This window comes from Dermacentor silvarum, chromosome 7 (genome assembly GCF_013339745.2).
Source record: "Dermacentor silvarum isolate Dsil-2018 chromosome 7, BIME_Dsil_1.4, whole genome shotgun sequence".
NCBI classification, from domain to species: Eukaryota; Metazoa; Arthropoda; class Arachnida; order Ixodida; family Ixodidae; genus Dermacentor; species Dermacentor silvarum.
In genome coordinates this window covers 116956908-116979267 of record NC_051160.1, presented here as the reverse complement: position 1 = coordinate 116979267, position 22360 = coordinate 116956908, and the positions used below count along the sequence as shown (strand labels likewise).

Genomic DNA, 22360 nt, shown 5'->3' with positions numbered 1-22360 from the left:
TTCGCCGCTATCGTTGCGCTTCAAGTGTAACTTGCTTTTGTGGGCACAGGTTCGCCCAATAAAGAATCAGTTTCGTCATTCCCAGTTTTACGACTGTTTGCTTCATCGTCACTACTACGTGACAATACTTTGTGAAAAAACAAAAATTGATTGATTCATTGACTGATTCAAAACTTCCAAATTCAAAATTCAAACACATTCAAGTTCCTTCGATTCACACGCCCACTACAGTGGAATTCTTGCTATTGAGAAAACAACTGAAAAATGATCAAGGATGCCATGGTCATGGGAGATCACCTAGGCCTGGAAGCCAATATTTGGATCTACCATCCTAGTTATAGTCAGAGTAGTAATTTCATACAGTATGTAGAAGTGACTGTAGTGATTCAGGCTTCTGCCTCTATACACAAGCGACTGCCTCTCAAAACACAACGGCAATCAGTGAACACCAAGTTGAAAATATTACACATCTGTGTGGCACAGCTTTGGGAATCAGCGCGAGAAAACAAACAAATATACATGTACTCACCTGAGCAAAAGTACATGTACCAGGGATTCCTGGATAAAGCTAATTTTCTTCTCCGTCTATGAATGTAACTTGAAAGTGAAAACTACAGCGCAAACTTGGCATTGGGAACTTTCCATTGTACCTGTCACTTTTAGCATGTGCTTGTGTAAGCAGAAAAATTCAGTTAAAGTTCAGTTTTCTTTAAGAGCCTACGGTCTGTATATTCTTGCTCATGGGTGTACAGAGGTCAGCAGCCTTGTCTAGAATGCGGGAACGGCGACTTCCGGGGCTCTCCAGAGCCAGCCAGTGAGGTCTAACGCTAGCTGCTGGGTCCAACGTCTACCAGTAGGTGCCGGGCACGTTTGGGCCCAGCAACTACTGTTAGATGTCGCTGGCTGGCTCCGGAGAGCCCCAGAAGCCACCGTTTGATCCCGCGTTCTAGACAAGGCTGCTCACGTCTGTACATAAATATAGCATGCTCACATCCCAGAGTCAACTCCTATCATATTGTAGCACTCTTCAATGAAGCACACTAAACAAACTGGTTTATTGTGGGCGAACTTGTGCCTAGAAACTTAAGACTAAAACACATTCACACAATTGGCAAGCAGAGTTAACAGGATCCTGTTCCACAGTCAACCACGGCCGTAGATGAGCACACGTGCAGCCGCGTGCGCGTGCAATGAGAGACACACGCTGCCTTGCCATGTGCGAGGCCTTGCTGGCGCTTTTCGAACGGCGGTGCGACGAGACGCCTGGAAGGATACTTCGCGAGAGTGCTAGTAACTTGCACGTGGAGAGATCTCTGCGGCAATATGCAAAGAGCTTCGGAAGCACAAAGGATGCTCTCTTTACACGATGACAATTGTTACGAATGAGCTTGCCTAGAAATCAGGCATGGATCTAGATGTCCTGACCTCCATCTCATATTTCTGTTGTCTACTCTGTCACAAACACTGACGTGACACACCGTCGACACATTGTTAATATAAGATATTTTGTCCACGAGCCTCATGCTGCTTAGTTAGAACCCGAAGGATACTCAGGCACCACCTCTTAATATATTCTCAAAATCTACATACTGAAATGTACGGGCCACTTGTTTTAGCAGACACTTCCAAGCAAGCACAGAAAGAAAGAAGAAAAGAAACTGAACATTATTATGAGAAAGAAGTGGGCGCCTTTCCTCAAATCCCCCCATAACCCTTTTGCGGTGTGTGGAGTGCGCGACAGAGTGCGGTGGTTGGAGACAAACACGAAGCAGATGACAAGCAATGCGCGTGCGGGGGCGAATTCCATGCTGGATGGAAGACTACAGCGTTGAAGAGCGTCCAGTACGTGAACAAGCGGCGCAAGAAGAGAAAATAAAAGAAAAAGGCATCCAATCAGAAGGAACCACGAAGCTTTGAGCGGCCAATGAGCAAAAGACGAATCGGCCAGAGCGGCAGAAAAGCAAGGCGCACTGGCAGAAGAGCCAGCGATGCCAGGAGAAGGTTGGCCACCGGACCGGGAGTTGAAGACGGGCCGTCGGGTTCCCGACCCAAGCCACCAGGACTTCGCCCAACCGGCGCCTGCTGCAAACCTGTTACTGGGCGTCGCCACTCTACCCGATCATGAACTGCTGCCCGAGGCCGGCGAGCTTCTGCGCCCGTGGGCAGAACAAGAGCTGTCAGGCTATGGGCCTGAGTTCCACGCCCAGCTGCCTGGCCAGAACGCCGCTTCCATCTGCCCGTGCCGCCAAGCCGCCTACCTTCCCTCTTCAAACCCGAGCTACCGCACTCTGGTCGCCAGTTCATCCGCCGATCCCATCGACATTGTGGTGAGGCGAACGCTACGTCTTTTTGTCACTTCGCCGCCTTCTATCCTCTGCGAACTATTACGCGCCCTCACACACGTGCTCAGCCCGAACTTGTGTGCTATTGATACCATGCTAGCTCTGAGTGTGTTTCTTGCCGTGATATTTGTTTGAGTGTTTGTTTCTATGGGTTGCCTTTTGTTATAGTTTTATTAAATGTTATGTGTGCGTTTTCCAACAAACGGCTTTGTCCTCAATTGGGTTCTCAGAGGCTCCGCCTCAGAGAACCGTCAGAACGATTTAAACAAAAGAACCTGCATCCCACCTATAAAAGCCTGTCATTTCCTCTAAATGCTCCACATGCATTCAACAAAGGCTGTGTATTTTGCAATTAAGAATGCTAAAAATCCTGGGGTTTCACTAGCCAATACCATGACCTGATTATGAGGCACGCCGTAGAGGGGGACTCCAGACTAATTTTGACCTCCTGGGCTTCTTCAATGTGCATTTAATGCTCAATACACAAGTCTTCTTGCACGGTACAAAAGTGTTCAGATCCACCTGTGCCGACAAACACCATGCATAAGCGAACATGGTCGAGTGTGCATGAAAGAAAGTATAACAGCACTGTATCACATTCACTTTCATTTACTGACTGGCAAAAGCGGGCGCGTGAAATACTCACTTCATAATCAGCGGCAGTGTATGTAATTTATTTGTCCCATCACGACCCCAGCACCTCATCATCTCCTCTCTCTAGATTTACCACTCTGTTCGTCAGCACACAAGAGTTCCGCTATTCGCTATTGAGAACTAGCGCCGCGGCCCAACCCACAACATGAACGAGCCCTTTGTGTCGAAATCATAAATGATTTAATTTGCAACTGGCCAAAATCAGCACTCTCTATCTGTCTGGGGTGCAACATCATCCATTAAGTAGCCAGAGCTCAATCTTACTGAGAAACATGCTCTGCGTGCTACAGAAGGCCTTTATGGCAGACCCTGACACCATCCCGCAATCACTGCTTTTTATAAACATGACATTCTCAAGGCAAACGGCATATCATTCATGTTTACATAAACAGACCCGTTGTCATTTTCTATATTCTCATGTAGATGCATGATCCTGGGATCCTACACTACCATTCAAGAGACTGCCTGCTCTTTCTTTTCAACTTCCTGAAATCATCACCACTTTTCATGCCTATTCCTATGCATCTTTTAACAGGACGCTCCATTGGACAAATCTGTGCAGATGTGAAAGGTAACAAGTGCCAGTGACAGAAGCAAAAGTGAAGAATAGGTGGTGTCCAAATTCACGGCGCGTAAGGTGGGGCCATCTGGATTTAAAATGCGGGTCTTACAGGCTATGCTTTTGCTGGCTGAAGGTTGCATTTTGGGAGCTGGAAACACGTCACTGATGTTGGGTTTTGGGCACCACCTATTGTCCTCTCTGATTAAAGCCCGTCAATAAAAAAAAGTAGCGACATCTTTTGAAGATTGCCGCTTTCCTCCTCTCCTGCCCGTTCTCTCGGCGCTCGGCCCTCCGATTGGCCGAATGCTGTCACGTGCTCTCGCGCGCTTTTTTTTCTTGCTTGTTTTTTGCTCCCGCCGCCATCGCGGTGCCAGACCATTGCGAGCCGTGTATGGAGGCACCACGCATGGCGTTTCCTTTGCGCTTTTAAGGCGTAGTGTTCGCGATGCCGTGTTGCTCGGCATTCGGGTGCAGAACACGCGAAACAGACGCCAAGCGACTCTTCCGGATTGCATCAGCGAAGCGAGACGCGGCGCAGAGGAAGGTCTGGCTTCAAAGAATCAGCCGCGCTGATTTCAACCCAACACAATGGTCCCGGCTGTGTGAGGTAAGCGAGCGATTCTTCAATGATCCGTAATCTCACATGCTGCCACTTGCTGTGTGAGGCTTCGTTAGTTTTTCTCCCTCCTAAGTGCCGCACTGTTCCCGCTGCATGTTCGCGCTGCATTTGCAACTTTCGTGGCCGGATTTCATCTTGCCCTCAAACGCACGTGGTTTTTATTGACTCGGTTATACAATGCATGGCGTTGTGTTTGTGTGGCCTGAATGTATGCGAACGGCACGTTTTGAGTGTATCGCAGTTGTTACGAAGCGGTGACGGTACGTAGGAAAAAATGGGCGCTTACCTGCGGAAAGACGATTAGGGCTATTTAGTTAGGGCGACTTTGCGCCTTCAGCAAAAACTCAACTCGGTGGTCGGCGGAGATCAATGTTCTTGTCGCTAAAACTTGTCGCTATCGTCCTAGATCCTCGAGGACCGATAACTATCTCGAAAATGGTAGAAAATGCTGCACGTGAAAAGTGTGCTCAGTATTCTAGTCATGTATCGCGTAGCAGAACAAGAGATAAGGACCTGTGCTGGCGGCAAGCTGAAAAAGGAAAACGGTATACAAGACTTCCCGGCGATATGTAGCAGAATAAGAGATAAGTACCTGTGCTGGCGGCGAGCTAAAAAAAGGAACACCGTATACAAGACTTCCCGGCGATAATAACTTCTGCCTGGAATGTTGTGTTACGCCTTATACTTGAAGGAGCGAGGTTTTACGGTGACCTTGTTTTCTGATTTCACGTTTGCGCAAGATCACTTCACGGATGATCAATTTGAGCCGGTGATTCTGCAGAGCTGTGGCACAAAAAAATTGAAGCGTCAAGCCATTCCATCGCTCTTCGTTCATCGGAAGCAGCTGAAGCCAAGGAAGCCGCCTGCCAAACGGAATATACCGTGCACTTCAAAGACATTACCGTCTGCTGGCAGCAATGCTATCCACATTGCAACGCCCTTGATTATAGAGTTAACTCATTCCTGCGTGGCTTTGTCAGTGGCCAGGATAAACCTGGATGTTAACTATCATTTTCTGCTCTGCATTTGATAAGATAGTAGATACAATACGCACGGTAGAATTTCTCGAACCTGCGCGCAGCACATGCAAGCGGCAATATGATCCGCAAAAGCAGCCTCGCATACACCTGTAAGATGACCGCTGCCGCGCTACTCAAGTACGCAAAAAAAAGAAGAAAAAATCTGTGGAGTAGTGTAAGGCTTCCTGCAAGCGAGCGAAGCCACTAGCCTCATTATCGACGGACCGCTTCCGCCGAATGATCGGTAGCTCACTAGTCAGTGAAACCTGTAAGACAACTGCATATATACAGCTGGTGGATCATTCACTCCAGAAGCGTAGTCATTGTTAGAGGCCCGCTGTGCACGTTAGCCGCTGGCCAACGAGGGACTGCAGCTACTGAAACGCGGAGATGAACCAACGCCGAGGTCGCGCGTGGCATGGCTCAGTTAAAGCCCGACTTAGAGGCTTTATGCTCACTGTATCACCGCTAATAGTACAACCATCTAAGCGCAACGGCATTTATGCGTCCTCTCGTTGTTTCGGCAGCCAGTCATAACATAACGCGAAAAATTCCGATCAAAATACGAGTTCAAGAGCGCGAGCGACACGTAGCCACAGCGTTTGATTCGGAGAGCGTCTGCTAGTTCGGCACCGCGTAGGGGGAGCCACGGTCGACAGAAGAGAGAGTGAACGCCGGCGCAGGAGGAGGAGAGAGGAGATGGCGCTACTTTTCTTCATTCAGGGGCTTTATCTCTGATAAGGCGGCGGTGCCACCTGGTGGAAAAGAATGACATCACTGCACCGACACCACAGCCTACAAGAATTGGCGGTGTGAAAAAGGTCTATGCTAGTACAAACAGTTGCTGTGATGACAGATGGAGCGTGGCAGGCATCATTTCAGTGAACATTGAGTGCAGTACAGCTGAGCACAGCAGCCAACAACGAAAAGGAAGGCAAGAACCACGGTGGCAGCAGCGGCCGAAGGAACAGAATTTTATTTTTGATAACTCCACTCATACAAGGTGCATTTGAAAACTCAATGTTGAAAAACATTCCCAAGAAGATGCCCCTTTCTTAACAGACACACTCTAAACTCTCATAAAATATGTTTGTAGGAGCTCCTTTTAATTGAACACACAACATGCAGAACACAGAAATGATCCCAATTTGCAAAGCTAACTCACACAAGGCACTGTTGCAAGGAAATTCTGTCTGCAGGATAAGTAAAAATGATCAAGATAAGGTGAATGTATAGATGTAAACCGGTGAGATAAAACCAAAGCTCGCTCTGACCCACTCACAAAACAAGTTTGGTAAGCACAGGCTTCCTCCCACATGAATGAAACCTATCAAACCTATCTAACCAACAAATCAGAATCTGTTAAATACAGAGTCGGTTTTGTATATTTCTAGTAAATACGACCAAACTTGTAGCGTTACAGAAATAAAACTAAACATTTCTCTTCAGCCTCTCAAAACCCAACATTCTGTTAGTGTCAGTACAGTTACATAAATACCTACATCAACAGCCAGTCGCCTAACAACTTTCCGTTCGGACGACCAGAACGCATGTCATGAAGACCTCAAAATCTCTTAAAGTTTCAACTTATCTTTGTAAAGATGCACGCCTTCAACTTATCTACTTAGTCTTGTGTGACTTCACTTTGGAATGATCCGCCCGATGCCATAGCACCCATCTATTACAGATGTTTCTTCTGAAAATTTATGCACACATTATGTTGAAGTACATGCGGCGTTGCATTTTTTGTTCCTTGCTTATTGGGGAAGCTTTATATATGTGACGCGGGCAGGTGGTTGCGGACGGAATCAAACATGGTCACCCAAACACTAGCTTTTAATCTTCATCTGCCTCTTTCCCCACTATTGCACCGCACCGTCCTTGTATGGTTCGTTACACACTTCCACCTCCCCCTCGAAAGAGTCGTAGGTGCAGGGGCGGACGAATCAAAAGCATAAGAATGTGCAGTTAGTGCAATGTTTCAAGATGACTCTGTAACCCTTGGCAGCTTCATAGAAAAGTGTAGCTGTCCAGTAACTTCTCGCATAGCTCTGTATACTGATTAGAAGTTTAGAATAAGCTATAGCAGTCCGGTGACGTCTAGCAGAGCTCAGGTGGCCGAGGCTGGCTGTTGCACTCTGGACGACATATGCATGCGCCAATGAAGGAAGGATGGGACACATGGCAGTACTGGGAACTAAGAATTGGTGATGATTTGTACACATGCGGTATCTCCTGCTTGAATGTTTGGAGGACTGAGTCATTGAGGCGACGTCGCTGTTGGTCCGGTATGTCAGGAAAGTGCCCAGTGCCCTTTTCGTCGTTGTTCGCAGCGTTGTCGCAGGAATCTTTGGGTTGAGAGTAGTCCTGATAAGTGGCGCTGAAGGTGTACTCAGGCGACGTTGCTTTCTTGCAAAACGTCGTATTCGTTGAGTTTGGTGTGGGTATAGTTGGCTTGCGCACTGATGTTTTCCTTGTTGCAACTGTGCTTTAGGCGATGCTCTCCATCGTCGTCTGTGTCGAAGTCGTGGTCGAGGCAGTCGAGGTTGATCTTGGAGTGACTCATTTCAATCTTTCAGATGTGCAGGGGTGGGACTGCCTAAAGTCATTTCAGAGCAATTTTTGGAGCAAGTAAAATCGCGTTTTGGAACAGTTTGGAGCTGACAAAATTGCATCTTGGAGCACCTTGGAGCAGTGTAAATTTCATTTTAGAGCAGTTTGGAGGAGGACCAATTTGAATTCTGGTGGAATATTGGAATAAGGCAGCACACTTCGAAACCAAGATGAAACAGAGAATAAACCAGCACAAAGCGCGTAGTAGAAGCACGCTTTGTAGCTATAGCATACTAGAATATGGAAGAGTGGATCGAGCGGCGGCACGGCATTTGTTTTCCTGTAAAACCCCAAAATTTGGTGGAACTACAATCGAATTATATATTCCTGCACTGATGCTCATGATGATAGCGGAAAATGTTCTCAAATTATGCGGTCCAATCGACGCGCTAACATAATTTCTGGGTCACCATATGTCACTGCAGACCCAGAGAGCCGCAATCAGGCCTGGGTTGGTATAACGTAAAACTATTCCAATCTGTCTTTATTGCGATATCAATTATATGGACCCTCCATGCGCATTTTTTCCACCGTCATCGCCGTGATCTGTATAAAGTTCAGGGGTGATAACACTGTCACCGCGCACCGTATGCTGTATGTGTGAGTGAAAGCGTGCGAGGGTGAGCCAACGATGGCAGCTCAGTCTCGCGCGCGCAAGTGAGGAAGCGCGCCGTCTTCGGTTGTGTGCGAGGCTTCATGGGGGGAGGGGAGCGTTCTCCGGCAACTGCTGCATATGGCGCAGCAGCGCGGGCCCTACCTTGGAAGCAATCTGCGATGGGGACAGAGTGCGAATGCTCATAGCTTTGCGAGTTGTGTGACGCGAGCAGGAGGTCGCAGACGGAGACAAACATGGTCGCCCGAACACTACCTTTTTATCTTCATCTTCCTCTTTCCCCACTATTGCACCGCACCGTCCTTGTGTGGTTCACAAATTCAGTCCCATTTTCTCTTCAATTTACTGCTGAAATTGTGTAGTGCTGCATGTTTCTTCATTAGTGTAACACAGGTTCAATCCAGTAGCGCACCCAGGATCTCTGCCAGGGGGGGGTTGACAGTTTGCCAATACCATCTAAACAGCACTAATTTCGATTTATGCACGGGAAATCGTCAAAAAATGCGCTTTTTGCGAGTGTGCAGACGATTGCGCGTCTTACATCTTAGTTGCAGTACTCAAATGCGCAAGGAAAGAAAAAGGGTTAAACAAAAGGGGGGGGTTAAGTCGGCCTCAGGGGCGGGTTATAACCCCCGAATTCGCCCCCCCCCCCCCCCCCATCGGTGAGCGCCACTGGTTCAATCACACAGTACTTTTTATGCGATTCTATTTTTGTCACCGTCTGCTTCCTCTTTTTCATGTTACGTTCCCACCATACTCCGTGCACCAGCCTGTATGAGCAAATAAGTGCACTCACATGGACTCACCTAGAATTATACCGTCACCCAGACTTATGAACTCACATGGACTCACCCAGACATGTAAATTTAGGTACCGATGAGAAGACTCAGAAATTACTTTGCTGCCACATGCCTGTACTTGGCCAAAAAGGGCTCAAGGCCCAAAAATAAAAATTCCATTGCAGTTACATGAGCAACGCACAAAGCACATAATGACTTACACGATACGCAGGCCGAGATGCGCTTTACCCCGTGGTCAGACATCGACTGCAGGATATTCTTCAGTCCATCAGACAGAGCAGTAGTGGGGCCTGGAAAAGTACAACTGTATAGGCATACTTCCAATAGCTCTTTCTTTAAGAGCATAATAAAGACGCTAAGTAATCTTTTTTTTTATGTCAAATTGGTGGCATGGGGAAGAGCATTCAAGGTTCTCATTCTCACACTCAAGGTTCTCATTCAAAACCCCAAAACATGTGCCTCTATGTCTGATGACTTACATGATACGTAACAACTTGCATACACTTGTTTCTGGCACTCATCCCGCTAAGAGCAGGTGTTCAGCTTGCTATCCCCTTCTGCACAGTGTACACATTTGTGTACGTGACTTGTTTTTTGCAAGTTCTGTCCAGTGGTGAATGCACTGCGTACTTGACGTGGCTCCAATTAGGCGTGGTGCACTGTATATTTCTAACATGACTGATTTGGTGAAGGCACTACAGTGCCTGTATGGCTGCATGTAACTGTACTGTGACTGTATGTTTGACATGCTGCATCCCATTAGTTTTGGGGGTAGAATTGCTTTTTGCTCTCTTGTAATGCCTACAGCCAATGCTTGAAGCCAAAACTAACTTGTTTGTTTGCTTTGAGCTGGCCAGTAAGTTCGTTTTATAAAGAAATGATGTGTATTGTTATGCCTTAAATTGATACTTAATTGCTCTGTAATCAGGAGCACTGACTAGAAAATGTGTAGAGCATCATCCTACTGCCTTGAATTCAATTCAGTGGAGTCTGCAGCGCCTTGCAATAAAATGTAACTTCGACACATTTATCGGCAGTATACATCATAATTGGTGAGTGAATGAGCTATACTAGATGAGGTGTAACTACACTATGAAGGCCATCTGAATGGAAAGGGGACATTCCCTCCCCAGAACAGAAACAGGACACCCTAGCAAAGCAATCAGCTGCTACCTCCAGGAACAGGATACGGAGTCTGCTTAGCAGGACAGTTGTCCTGCTTAGCTTAGCAGTTGCTGGAAAATAGGCTGATAATGAATGTCGGAAACCTGGACATACATTGTACATACATTGCAATACCACACAGTCCTGTGCTACCATGTTTAGCTCTTTTCATTTTCACTGTGCTTACACCTGCACTGTATGTGCTCTAATAGAATTTATTTTCCAACGAAGGAGCAACACGGACTGCTTGGGCGGGTTGGTGTGATTTACATGTAAGTGGCACCGTCAAGCTTTCACAATTCCCACAGATGAAAATGGTTTTGGGCACGTCAGGCACAACAGTAGTGCCTGTAGTGTTTACTGATTAAATGCCCATTTAGGGTCATTAGCCTTTTCTGGCATAAGACCTTGCGGAAAAAAATTGCAGGGTACAATTAGAAGCAGAGGCTAACGTGATAGGCTTCAGTCACACTGCTGCTATGATTAGACATTTGCAAAAGCCGTGGTAAAACCCAAAGCTGCTTGAAACATAACTTTATGGTTGCTGCCAATGATTTTAGATCATAAAGAACTAGGTACTCCAGTTTTCCTTGATACGGGTGGCTGGAGCTATGTCACCAACATGGGAGAATAATCAGCACTGCACAACTTAAGATAACACTTTGCTTGGAGCTTAAAAAAAAAAATTCCACTAATATAAAGCACGAACCAGTGGAAGAGCTTTCTCCGCTACTACAGAAACTGAGGACTCCACAAAGTAAAAAATACCGTTACACATTCACCAAAATTTGTTCTTGGAAGCCGTGATGTTAATTCATCCCCTCCTACTTTGTCATCTAATTACACCCTTCAGCATTATCGACGAGCTCAGCTTGTCAACGCGGTCCTGGTAACACTTTTGCAGCGTTTTGAAGGCTGAGTTGCACGACCTCTATGTTCTACAACATAGATGGGAGCCATTTCGTCAACACCGGAGGGATGCATTTATTGTATTGTGCTGTTTTCTACTATATAAATGGCAGCACTTTGTCAGCGCTAAAGGACTGCGTGTTTGGAATGGCGCGCTTTTTAGCCTTTTTGTAGATTTGGAACGATGGCGTCTGGCACTGACAGCTCGCACATGAGTTGCACGTGCGAAGAAAGCCACCGCTAGACTTTTTATTCGGCGAAGAACTTTGCATTGCAGTATAGTTGATTTTGAGACAGGGTAAAATAAAGGATCTTTCTTCATTTCTAACTGTACAGTTTATGGAAAGTGCACATATATTGCATAGTAAAGAGGTAAAAGGAGGTTTTCACGCTTCAATCATGAAGCGAATTGGTTGAAAAAGCTTTAGAAGGGTTTCCGAGGGACTGAAGTTTGAAACTAAACCATAAAAGAAAGCAAAATAAGGCCACTTTTCAAACAAAACATTAAAACACTAGGGGTTAAGTCTGTTTACGCTATAAGTGCTCTCATGACTTAATTTTCATCCAGGGGTGGCCAGAAAGCTGGCAAAAGCATGCCAGTCAGAAACCGACGATTGACGACATTGTTAAAAAAGGTGGCTCTGCTTGTTTTACTGAATAACTGTATAGGTGGCAACCTTAGGCTAAACGACACCCTGACTGCATGTCGTCGCTGAAGCAACGCTAGTACCCACTTGTGTCGTTTCTTGTGCCAAGGACCACAACGACGCCATCCTGGCCCTTGACAGCCTTGTCGACGTCCTCCTTCTTCAACACGTCACCCACAACCACGTGGTGAGGAGTGGTTTCTTTCGGCAGCCGAGAGGCATCTCTCACGAGCACGGTCACCTCGTACCCTGCAGTAAGACATTGCACAGTTAGCACATACAAGGACTCCAGGAGCATACTTTAAGTGTGGGTGAAAGTGCCGAGGCTCACTTCACCCGTGCGTGCTTTTTGAAAAATTTTTTGTTTTTTTTGGTGGAACCCAGGTGTAATTTACTATGTATAATAGAAGGGAGGGTTCTGACCTTAGGGCTGTTGGGGTGGAGGGGCAATACCTACACCCCCTTCCTCCCCCAAATTTGTTGCATGTGGGAGCACTTGCCCCAACTGTCTTCCTTGGCTCCGGAGCCACTGCCCCACATAGTGGTCGTGGCTTCAATGGAACACTGGAACACTGTGGTACTGCCATTTTTATTTTTTGAACTCTGGTGTCTGTTCACCCCCTGCTTATTTTTAAGAATAAAAGATTACCATGCATACAGCCGTCCATGCATGGATAAAGAGCACTGGCATGACCGTTTACAGCTTTTCATCTTTTTACATTATTTGAAGATACGAGCCTTCTAAACCCTAGAAAAAAAATTGGCAAGTGTCAGAGCACCCTGAATTGTTAACTATAATGCTAGCTTCTACGAACCAATTTTGGCTTAAATACCCAGGAAGCAGATGCACCAGATGCACCTCACGCAAGCACATACAGAAAAAACTTTGTTCATGTCTTTACGAACAAGGTCACCATACGTAGCCTTATTGCCACGTGAGATCAGTAGATTTTGCTCCATGATGATAATGTCGATGATACCAGGGCTGGTGTTTTGAGGCAAACTTTGTTGTCGCATTGAGACATCTTACAGGTGTTTCCCAATCTTTATACTTGCTGTCATCCTTTTATGCATGAGAAGCAAGAGTCTCTACAATTTGGAAAATATGTGCGCATACTCCTTTAAGACTAAGGAGGTGGAATGTTTGAAATAAATTGAACATTGTCGCAATTGATTTGGTCCTCAAATCTAAAATTGAATATAATCACTGTATTCGTAAATTCAAAAAGCTTTTTCGGATACTTCATACCATCACAGATGCAGGATCAAACATGATCAAATGAAAACTATGACAGCTTTAATCCCAATCATGGTGAATATAAATGACTAGAAGTCTTATAGTAGACCACACTGCATCAGCCAGGCCTCCTGAGGTATATTATCCATGAAATGCTCTTAGCTCTTGTTGTCGGTGACCTTCAAATGACCTTGAGCCAAAAGCCAGAGCCGTTATCCGGGCACTCAAACGAGAACATCCAGGCATCGTTGCGAGAACAAAGTGAGATCATCCGGGCAACCAGTCAAAAGTAAAGAAAATACGGTCTCTGGCAACCAACCTTTTGTACAGGACCGCATTACATATGCCAGATACTTCCCAAACAAGTTACAAAAAAAAAAAAAGATGCTTCCAATTTCTTCCTAATGTTTGTTCACAATATCACTCAAGCTGTTACTTCTAGTTCGCTGAAGTTTTATTTGTCATTTCCAATAGCGACGTTCAAAAGGCAGATAGAGGGCACCATACATCTTTAGGCGCTGAGACAGGGTTGCCTGTGCTCTTTTGAATGCCAGCGGTTTACGAGTCGTGAGCAGTCCGTGACAAGAAGAAAAAGTAGCGACAGACGCTGGGCGCGCTACACTGTTGCAGGAAGAAAAGCGGTTGAAGGCGGTGGCACGAAAGGTAGCAAAAGATGAAATATGATAGAACATTTCGTGCGTACATCTACTCTCAATTACCGGAGAGCCAGCATTTTTTTTATGTTTATTTATTGTTATTGCACATCTGTTTCTTTCACCAAAATAAAACTGAAACACACATTGTTGCAGATGATGTGATTCTCTAATTTAGTCTTGATGGTACAAACAGGTGTCAAATGGCTGTAAAAGTACAAATAAATAAACATCACGTTATATCAGATCAGCCTTATCCTGATAATGCATGATGACGTATGTTCCAAAGTGTCCTCAGTATGCAAACAAACTGCTAATGTGTTCCTAATGCCGAATTGAGCGTTAAATAAACCAAGCTTTATTTTGCGCAGTGCAACTACAAACAGTTGCCAATGTTGGCATAATAGGAGATGAAGAAGAAATAAACTTTATTGAAAGAGCCTGCACTTTGCTTTTAGTGGCCTCACGTGTCGGCTCAAAGTCCTTGCACTCGGGCGGCATCTTCGGCTTGCCGGGCGGCCCAGAGCTGGTCTTCCAGCTCCAAACTTTTCAGGGCCGCCTCCCAGCGGCGGCGAACATTTTTTAATGTTAATAATAAAAAAGTTTGTTATTTATTATTTGAAACCCGTTTGAAAATTACTTGATATTCGATGCACTGATGTTCTAATCAATACTTACAAGCACACGGAAAAATGGGGTGTTGATGAGTATTGACTGGAACAATGCATTTCACCACAGATTTCAAAGAAGGGCATCTCTTGAAACTGGTGCTATGTACAAAATTTCTGCTAAGTGAATATCACTTTCTTCAATTTTACAAGGCACATATGTTCTAAAGCTTACAATTACAATGTTAATTGGTAAACATTTGTTAATTAGTCGATATCTCTCTGCAGTGTGTCTTGCAAGTACTGGTGTCTGACTCTTTATCTGTAACTAATCCAGCAGATGGGACAGAGTTGTGATAGCTACCACAGGAGATAACAAGCCTGTTTCCATTAAAACAGATGACCACGTATGCCTGTCAAGGAAGTACTATCATTGCTAAAGCTGCAACGTTATCCTTTGCAAGGTGCCACGCATGCTACTCTGACATTTGTTGTGCTCAAATGGTGTTCAATTGAGCCTCCTTGCAGCCTCCTGTAGTTTAAGTATAATAAGTTTAAAGCGCAAACGAAGATGGGACGACAAGAAACACAGACAAGCGCTTGATGGCTGAGCTTCTTGTTGTCCAGTCTTCGTTTGCGCTTTAAAACTTATAAGACTAGGGAATACCAACTAGCCCACACTGCCACTACTATGTAGTTTAAGCCTGCATAGCCACATTTACATAATTTAGTTGAAATCCAACTACCCAATAAAAGTGAGTGTCCCATCATCTGGTGGTCAAATGAAGTTTGCCCACTTCATAAAAAAGAAAAGAAGAAACTTCACAATTATATGTCAGTCCAAGCAACTACAGCGAAGCTGCATAAGCCAGTTTTCGCACCCTTTGGAAGTCCCAGGGGTCTGTTTCGCCACTGCCCTAAATCTACTCAAGACTTTGCAAACACTTCAATACAGTGGCGCACCGACGGGGGGAGATTCGGGGGTTGGAACCCCCCCTGAGGCCGACTTAACCCCCCCCCCTTTTGTCTAACCCCTTTTCTTTCCTTACGTATTTGAGTACTGCAACTAAGATGTAAGACGCGCAATCGTCTGCACACTCGCAAAAAGCTCATTTTTTTGACAATTTCCCGTTAAGAAATCGAAATTAGTGCTGTTTAGATGGTATTGGCAAACTGTCAACCCCCCCCCCCCCCCTGGCAGAGATCCTGGGTGCGCTACTGCTTCAATATATCCAGTGCGAGCCTCTTCAAATGCTTCCCTACATCCGAGCTTGGTATTTCTATACTCTCCACTATATTCGAAGCCTTTTCCGGTGTGCTGCGCCTGCCCTGGCAATGCTGGTGTCTGCCTGCACATTCTGATGGCCTGGTAGAGTTGGCTTGCCGGCTGTTCTTAATAGCGGTGGTTCATCACTGACGCCGGCTGTGTATTCTCAGCGATGCCCTGGTCATATGGCCGCTTTGGGGTGACTAACGTACGCTGCATTGCTGGGTGTTTTCTGGCCGACATTCAATACCAACAATGCGGCCACATGAAAGCTTTTGTGGAAAACCTCTTAAAGTGCCCCTAAACCACCCTCAGCTTGAAAATTTGTTCGAGTGGCTGATGTGTACTAGCCTACTGTGAACATATGGCCGCAAGAATTTTTTTGAGATGGTGCAGTAATAAATAGTAAAGTTACAGGCGTTCGATAAATGCGTATGCGGCCGCTGTTTCTCGCTCTCCATTGCTACTCTCCCCTTGCACTCTTTCCCCCCCTTGCTGCATACGCCCATGCAGTGCAGCGAAAGCTGCGGCTTGCTTCAGCATCTCAGAATAAAGGGTCCTTCATTGTCTGCTTATAATTGCCCTTCATGTGAAGCTGACTGAATGGAAGCTTCACGAAAGTTTCAGTGGCGCACAGTGGGTCAGCCCCCTTGCATTCTCAGAACACACCGTCGGCTCTTGTCCATGTTGGCGCTGTCGTCCCTCAACGACTGACCAATCAGCAGCTTTTACCCCTGGTAACGTCACCAGTAACGTCACCTGTTGACATCACGATGCCTGAAGGAGGCACCGGAAAGGCCAGGGGAGGAGCATGGAGTTCCAGTGGCACGCCGCGCTGACGCATTCACTAGAGATGGTGGTCACAGCATTCTCTATGCCATGCGTACATTCGTTCGAAATGTGTAAAAAAATGTCAGAGGTTGTTTAGGGTTCCTTTAACAGTTTTGTTGTTAAAGTCTTACTCTATGCAGCCGAAAGAATGGTTCCGATCCAAGAGGCTTCACCTTTCCATTCTCTGATGCAATTCAGTTTTGCACCTGCCCCATTCATGTCTTCTCAGGCGCTGCTTTAGATTTGGTAAGCAATTGGATTCAGGTTACAAGTTACAACTCAACAGATGGTGAGAAAAGAAAGAGAAAGAAAGTAACTTCACTAACACCATGCAGTAGAACCCCCCCCCCCCCCCAAAAAAAAAAAAAAGAGGAACAGGTCAGGGAAGTTCCATAGCCATGCCTTTCACCGGTGAAAATACCTTCACAGTGCTCTACGTGCTTGCACTTTACAGATCCTCCTTTCATACCAAAAGTATGTCCAATGATGATTCAGTAGCAAGCTCAGAAAGGCATTGTAAGGTCAGTGGTTCAAGAGCAGTACTTAGTGGGTGTCCATATGCAAAGATCAGGAATTTACTTACAAATTATGTATGCAAACACTCAATAGATGTTCAAGAAAGTGGACTCGGGAGAATGTTTCAAAGTTATGAGCCATAGTAGCAGAAACTAAGTGTATGTAGGAGTTTAGATGCCACCATAATTTGTTTCGATGTTGAAGCAAATAATACTTTCCAAGTGCCTTAACGAAAAAGTCATTGGAACCGAATGCCAATATTTGTGCAAGGCAAAGTGACGACTTCATGACATGTTCCCCTGCATGTACACTGGCCCACAAAGGCAGAACATATGCAGGGTATTCTTTGATTGCACACAGAGTTACTATGTGGTTGCATGTTGCGGTAATTTATTATCACAAGAGATTGCTCTTCTAGTCACCTCGAACGAACTGGTGGTAGTGCTGCCAATCATCTTGGACTCCGTTGCCAATAGCGTTACCACTGGTCGCACATCTTTGCGCACGCTAATGGTGATGCAAGGATAAGGGAGTGCACATAACACATACGTAACAAACAAGATTACCGGTTTTTATTCACTGCGCAACCGTTGGCAGCACACAGACGCCACCTCACTCCCCGACGTAGTTGGGCTTCCTCTTCTCTTTGAAAGCGTTGAGCCCCTCAACCCGGTCCTTCGACTGTGTCACTTGTACGTAGTACGCCTTCTCGTAGTCGAGTCCATTGCTAATGGGCACGTCCATGCCTTTGTTAATGGCCAGTTTCGCCATCCTGAGGGCGATGGGTCCCTGCGGCCTAATCTCCTCGGCCAACTGCAGGGCCCGCCGAAAGGCGGCGTCCCCTTCCTTGTTCTGCTCGGCAACGCAGTTGACCAGTCCGATGTCCTCGGCCTGCTCGCCGTCCAGGACTCTGCCGGTGAAGATGAGCTCCTTCGCCTTGGCCCTGCCGACCACGCGGGGTAGCCGCTGGGTGCCCCCGGCGCCGGGTATGATGGCCAGGGTGGTCTCGACTAACCCCATCTTGGCCGAGTTGGAGGCCACCCGCAGGTCGCACGCCAGGGCAAACTCGAGACCGCCGCCGAGGGCGGCACCGTCCAGGGCCGCGATGGTCGGCACGGGCATCTCTTCGAGGGCGACCGTCGCACCGCGGAGTCGGGCGACGAAGGGTGCGACCTCGCGGAGGGGCATGGCCGCGCGCTCCTTGAGGTCGGCGCCGGCGCAGAAGACACCCGGCACGAGACTTCGCACGATGAGCACCCGGAGGGAGTCGTCGTACTTGAGGCGGTCGAGCGTCGCCTCGAGCTGCTCGAGGAACACCCTGCCGATGGCGTTCTTGGCCCGGGGTCGGTTGAACCCGAGGACGGCGATGCCCGACCGTTCGCCGGTCAGCTTCTCGACGACGATCTCGTCCGACGAAGCGGGGACGGCGGAGGCAGCAGGCTGTTGCTGAGAGAGGTACCGGCGCGCGCCGCTGCAGCAGATGCCGACGCGGCCTGCCGGTCGCTGCAGCAGCAGCGTGCGGACGAGGAGAGTCGACGACACCATCGCGGTCGTGAAGATCGGCACGTAGTTCGGAGCCTCGCCGTCGATACGAAAAATCTACGCTCACGCCTCCTCCGAAGATGCGAGAGACATATATCAGCAGACCACGCCACTCGCCGCTTCTGCCACGGGAAGACGACAACGCCACAGCACAAAGCCAATAGCCACAGGCAAAGCCCCAAAACATCCACTGATGCAGCCTCAGAGATCCCACACCGCACAATCTTGAAGGCTCTGAGAAAATGGTATCAAAGGAGGCTACGCTAGCTACGCCTCCTCCCATCCCCCTACTTTGTGCGGCTGAGGCCATGCTCGAGCTTGCTTTGAGATCGAGAGCGCGTATGCGCAAGAACAGCAGTTTTCATTGTCTTCTGTGTAGAAAGATCTAACAGAACGTTCAACATAGCTCCGGCCGGCGAGTGGGGGGATAAAAGGAAAGAGCAAAGCAGCATGCACAACATGCTCGAGACTTGAGGGGCGGAACCCTGCTAATGCATTTTTGTATCCATTCGGTAATGCAAAACCAAGAGTGATGAAATTAACGTTTTCGCTCTCAAGTCTAGGAAACGGGTAAAACGCAGATAGTAGCAACCTTGAAACGCTGAGAAGGAAGTCGACGTAGCGAATACGAGTTTAAAATCGGTTAAGCTGGTTATCCGCCCAATGCGCGCACAGTTCGCGCCAGCTGCCAGGCAGTGATCTCATCGGTTATAATTTCACTTCTTTTGATATATATATATATATATATATATATATATATATATATATATATATATATTCAACATAGTTACAGTTACAGCTGCATGCTGCGGCAGGCCGGCAGATGTATGAAATTCCCGTTCAAAGCCCCATAAAAGTGACACACAACCGGGCCAGGCGTACCGGATGAAAGCGTCGCGCAACTTAAAGCCACATCGTAGATGTAGGGTGAGCTTATACTAGGGTACACGGTGGTAGATAAAGTACTGAAAACGATATATATGCCCGGCTACAGAAGCGGTTAAAACTACATGTTCACAAAACGTTGTTCCGGCACACATAATAAACTACCGCAACAAGTTTGCGCCTTACGGCAGCCGTTAGTGTAGGCAGTACTCACAAACAATGCGCAAGCTTGAATTAACCAACCAAAAATACTTTTCCAAGTAACCATAGAGTTTCATACTACTATACAAGTTACTCGAAACGAGGAAACACAGCACGATGTCGGTTGAGTGATCAGAAAACCGCGCCAGTTACCTTTCTTCACAGCGTAGTCAAGCACCGCTTGTCCTGTGAAACCAGTTGATCCGAATATAGCAACTTTTTTCATCGTAGGAGCCATGTTGCGCGCAAACTATCGCGATACGTGCAGCCGAGCTTGTGTTGAGTACTTGCACCTGCCCTGCGTTTTGCGCTGCAGACGATAAACGTGTGTCACGTGTCAATCTAATAAACGAGCCACCACAAGAGCGTAGCTGCGAAAAAGCTACAAAATACAATAAAAAATTGTCAGAGACAATTTAAATTGGTACTTCGTCTTCATTTCTATTGCATTACTGTTTGAATAGAGTTAGTATTGTTTTGTCTTCAGAGTGGAGAATGATTTTCGTTTTAGAAACGAGAGGGCGGCACACTCGCAGCCACTGGACGAACAAAATGAGTTTTGTTTTTGTTTCGAAAGGGGAGGCGGCTGCTACCAGAAAAACGAGACTAGCAGAGCACGTTCGGTTGGTCGCTGGCTCCGCAACGCGCGCCGCAGAGCCCAGAGAGCAGGATCTGGTCTCACCGGTACTCCAAAAAGAAAATTCCTATCCCTGCCGGGCCGCGGGAAGTGAACAATTTTCATTCCACAGCGCCGGGCGGAGTGCCGGCCGCTGCCCGCACTGCAACGGCGGCTACCGCATGACCGGAAGCCCAGCCAAGTTCAGAGCCAAGCCCGAAAGGAAGAGAAGGCAATCCGTTTAGTCAGTCAATCCAGCAGTGGTCAGCAGCAGCATCGGGAGGTGCACGACGACGGAGGATAACGGAGTGCGTTTCTGTGCTTGGAGCTGCTTGTGCTCGGTGAAAAGAATCAAACGCGGTGCGATGAGTGGCCTTTGAGTGACCCCGTGCTGTTTTCTGTGTTTTCGCGTCAGTGCGAAGTGATCGTGTTCTCTCTATTCGTGCGCCGTCCCTCGTCTCGCCAGCAGATCTTCTCGGAGGAATAATATGGATTCGTGAGAGCGCACCATGCTGAAGCTGGCCGGCCTATGATGGCATCCCTGTCGCCTACGGATATCTCGCGGCGAAACCCCCAGGATGAGTACGAACTGGTGCAGCGGGTCGGCAGCGGCACTTACGGCGATGTCTACAAGGTACGTAATGTGGCCCCAGGGTGCTGCGACCCGACCTGGCTCGCGTTTTCGGTTCGCGACGTGTTTTTATCGTCGGGCCGAGCTGCGAGCGTGGCTGCGTAGTTGTCCCCGGGGTCGAATGCCTCGATCGCGAACCGAACCCGAGGATCTCTCGGGGCAGCCTTCGACGGCGTCGCCGAGCTCGATCGACGCCTCACCTAGTCACCTAAATAACAGCGCGGCGATCTGTCTTTTTTTGAAATTTGTTTCCTCGACGCGATTTCGTAATGAGCCCGGCTTGGCTCAACTCTCTCGCGAATAATTGCACGCTTCTGGCGACTGTCGTTGCGGCCGTCGGTAACACAAGACCGGACGGCCCCAAGTAACCAGTCACTCAGCTGCGATTGTGCTACTTTTGTGTTTCTTTCTTTGGCTCGGCGAGCAAGCGAGAGCGCAGACGTCTGGATCACCACTGGCGCCTTGGAAAGGCGCTTTGCTGGCCTGCTAGGCCTACAACTTTTCGGCGCGCGGAAACGTTTTTTATCGAAACATTTCGTTCTCGGACCGCATCCATTCCTAGTGTTTATTGAAGAGACTTCGACGGTGTCGCATCCCTGAAACCGCTCGCGTTGGTCCTCTGTCGAGAAACGTTTCGGCTACGAACTGCTATCCTTGTTGACGTCGTCCGTGGCTGGACAGAGGGGTCCTTGCGACCGGGGAAAAAAAAAAAAAAAAAGTTTTCTTCGAGGATTGCTCTTCGACCTCTCAAGTGTGAAAACAATGAATATAATGTTACTTGCAGAAGTTATCTTGTACCGTTATTACTCTGTAAAATGGGACGGTGTCTGATAGTTGCGGGCAGGAAGAGCAGAGGATATTGGTTTCTGTTTTATCTTTGCTCCGGCGTACGTGGTCGCGCCAACGGGAAACGGCTCGATAGTGGTAGTTTGGAGCGATATGATCGTTAAATGATTAGCATGCACTCAGCCGACCGTGGCGTAGCCTACCCTGCGCGAGATAAGATTCTGAAGAGGCCGCGCCGGCTGTTGCGATGAAGGTACTTTTTCATGCTTTATTTTCGGCCCGTTCGTTGAAGAGATGCAGCCTGAAGTTGATAGAGGAGTCCTGATGCAAATGCACGTGGCTCATACTCCATTATTAATGACAAGCACGTAAGTAGTTTACAAAGACGATACTTGGACGTCGGAGGGCGCAGAGCGCCAAATGTCGATGATTGTTTTCAGTTCGAAAGGAGCGTAGAAACAATTAAGTGTTTCGCTTTGCGAGTCGCGGCGCGGGTGAATTCAGGAGAGGTGAAATGTAAGATTGCATCATAATGACTGTCGGGCATGGGCGTCTAATGAAAAGGGAGAGCTTTGCTAAGAGGGGCCGTGGATTCGATTCCATCCGGCGATAAGAGATTCAGGTCGTACGAGGTAGCGGCATTGT

General features: G+C 47.4%; 3 protein-coding genes across 14 annotated transcripts in view; 1 reads left to right on the top strand and 2 right to left on the bottom strand.

Moving 5' to 3' along the window:
* Positions 1–20006, bottom strand: part of LOC119458384 (flavin reductase (NADPH)) — a 33778-nt gene extending 13772 nt beyond the window's left edge. Inside the window, exons 1-3 of the mRNA XM_037720228.2 lie at positions 19836–20006; positions 12030–12191; positions 9423–9512 (exon numbers count right to left, since the gene is read on the bottom strand). Of these exons, the coding sequence (XP_037576156.1) occupies positions 9423–9512; positions 12030–12191; positions 19836–19920 (337 nt within the window). The 5' untranslated portion in view covers positions 19921–20006. The remainder of the gene's footprint in view (positions 1–9422; positions 9513–12029; positions 12192–19835) is intronic.
* On the bottom strand, positions 17605–18762 carry LOC119458383 (methylglutaconyl-CoA hydratase, mitochondrial). Its single transcript, XM_037720226.2, has one exon. It carries the CDS (start codon positions 18597–18599, stop codon positions 17667–17669), a length of 933 nt encoding a protein of 310 aa, XP_037576154.1. The 5' UTR covers positions 18600–18762; the 3' UTR covers positions 17605–17666.
* A 310-nt stretch (positions 20007–20316) lies between the features above and the next one.
* Positions 20317–22360, top strand: part of LOC119458380 (mitogen-activated protein kinase kinase kinase kinase 5) — a 153861-nt gene continuing 151817 nt past the window's right edge. For 5 of the 12 annotated variants that reach the window (XM_037720221.2, XM_037720220.2, XM_037720215.2 and 2 more), the window contains exon 1: positions 20319–20932. In XM_037720221.2, coding sequence (XP_037576149.1) covers positions 20828–20932 — 105 coding nt within the window. In that variant the 5' untranslated portion in view covers positions 20319–20827. Of the gene's footprint in view, positions 20933–22360 lie in introns of all 12 variants that reach the window. The other 7 variants (XM_037720225.2, XM_037720223.2, XM_037720214.2 and 4 more) reach the window with 4 other exon arrangements.

Coding starts and splice junctions, on each gene's coding strand:
- LOC119458383 (XM_037720226.2), bottom strand. CDS start 18,599: ATGGTGTCGTCGACTCTCCTCGTCCGCACGCTGCTGCTGCAGCGACCG.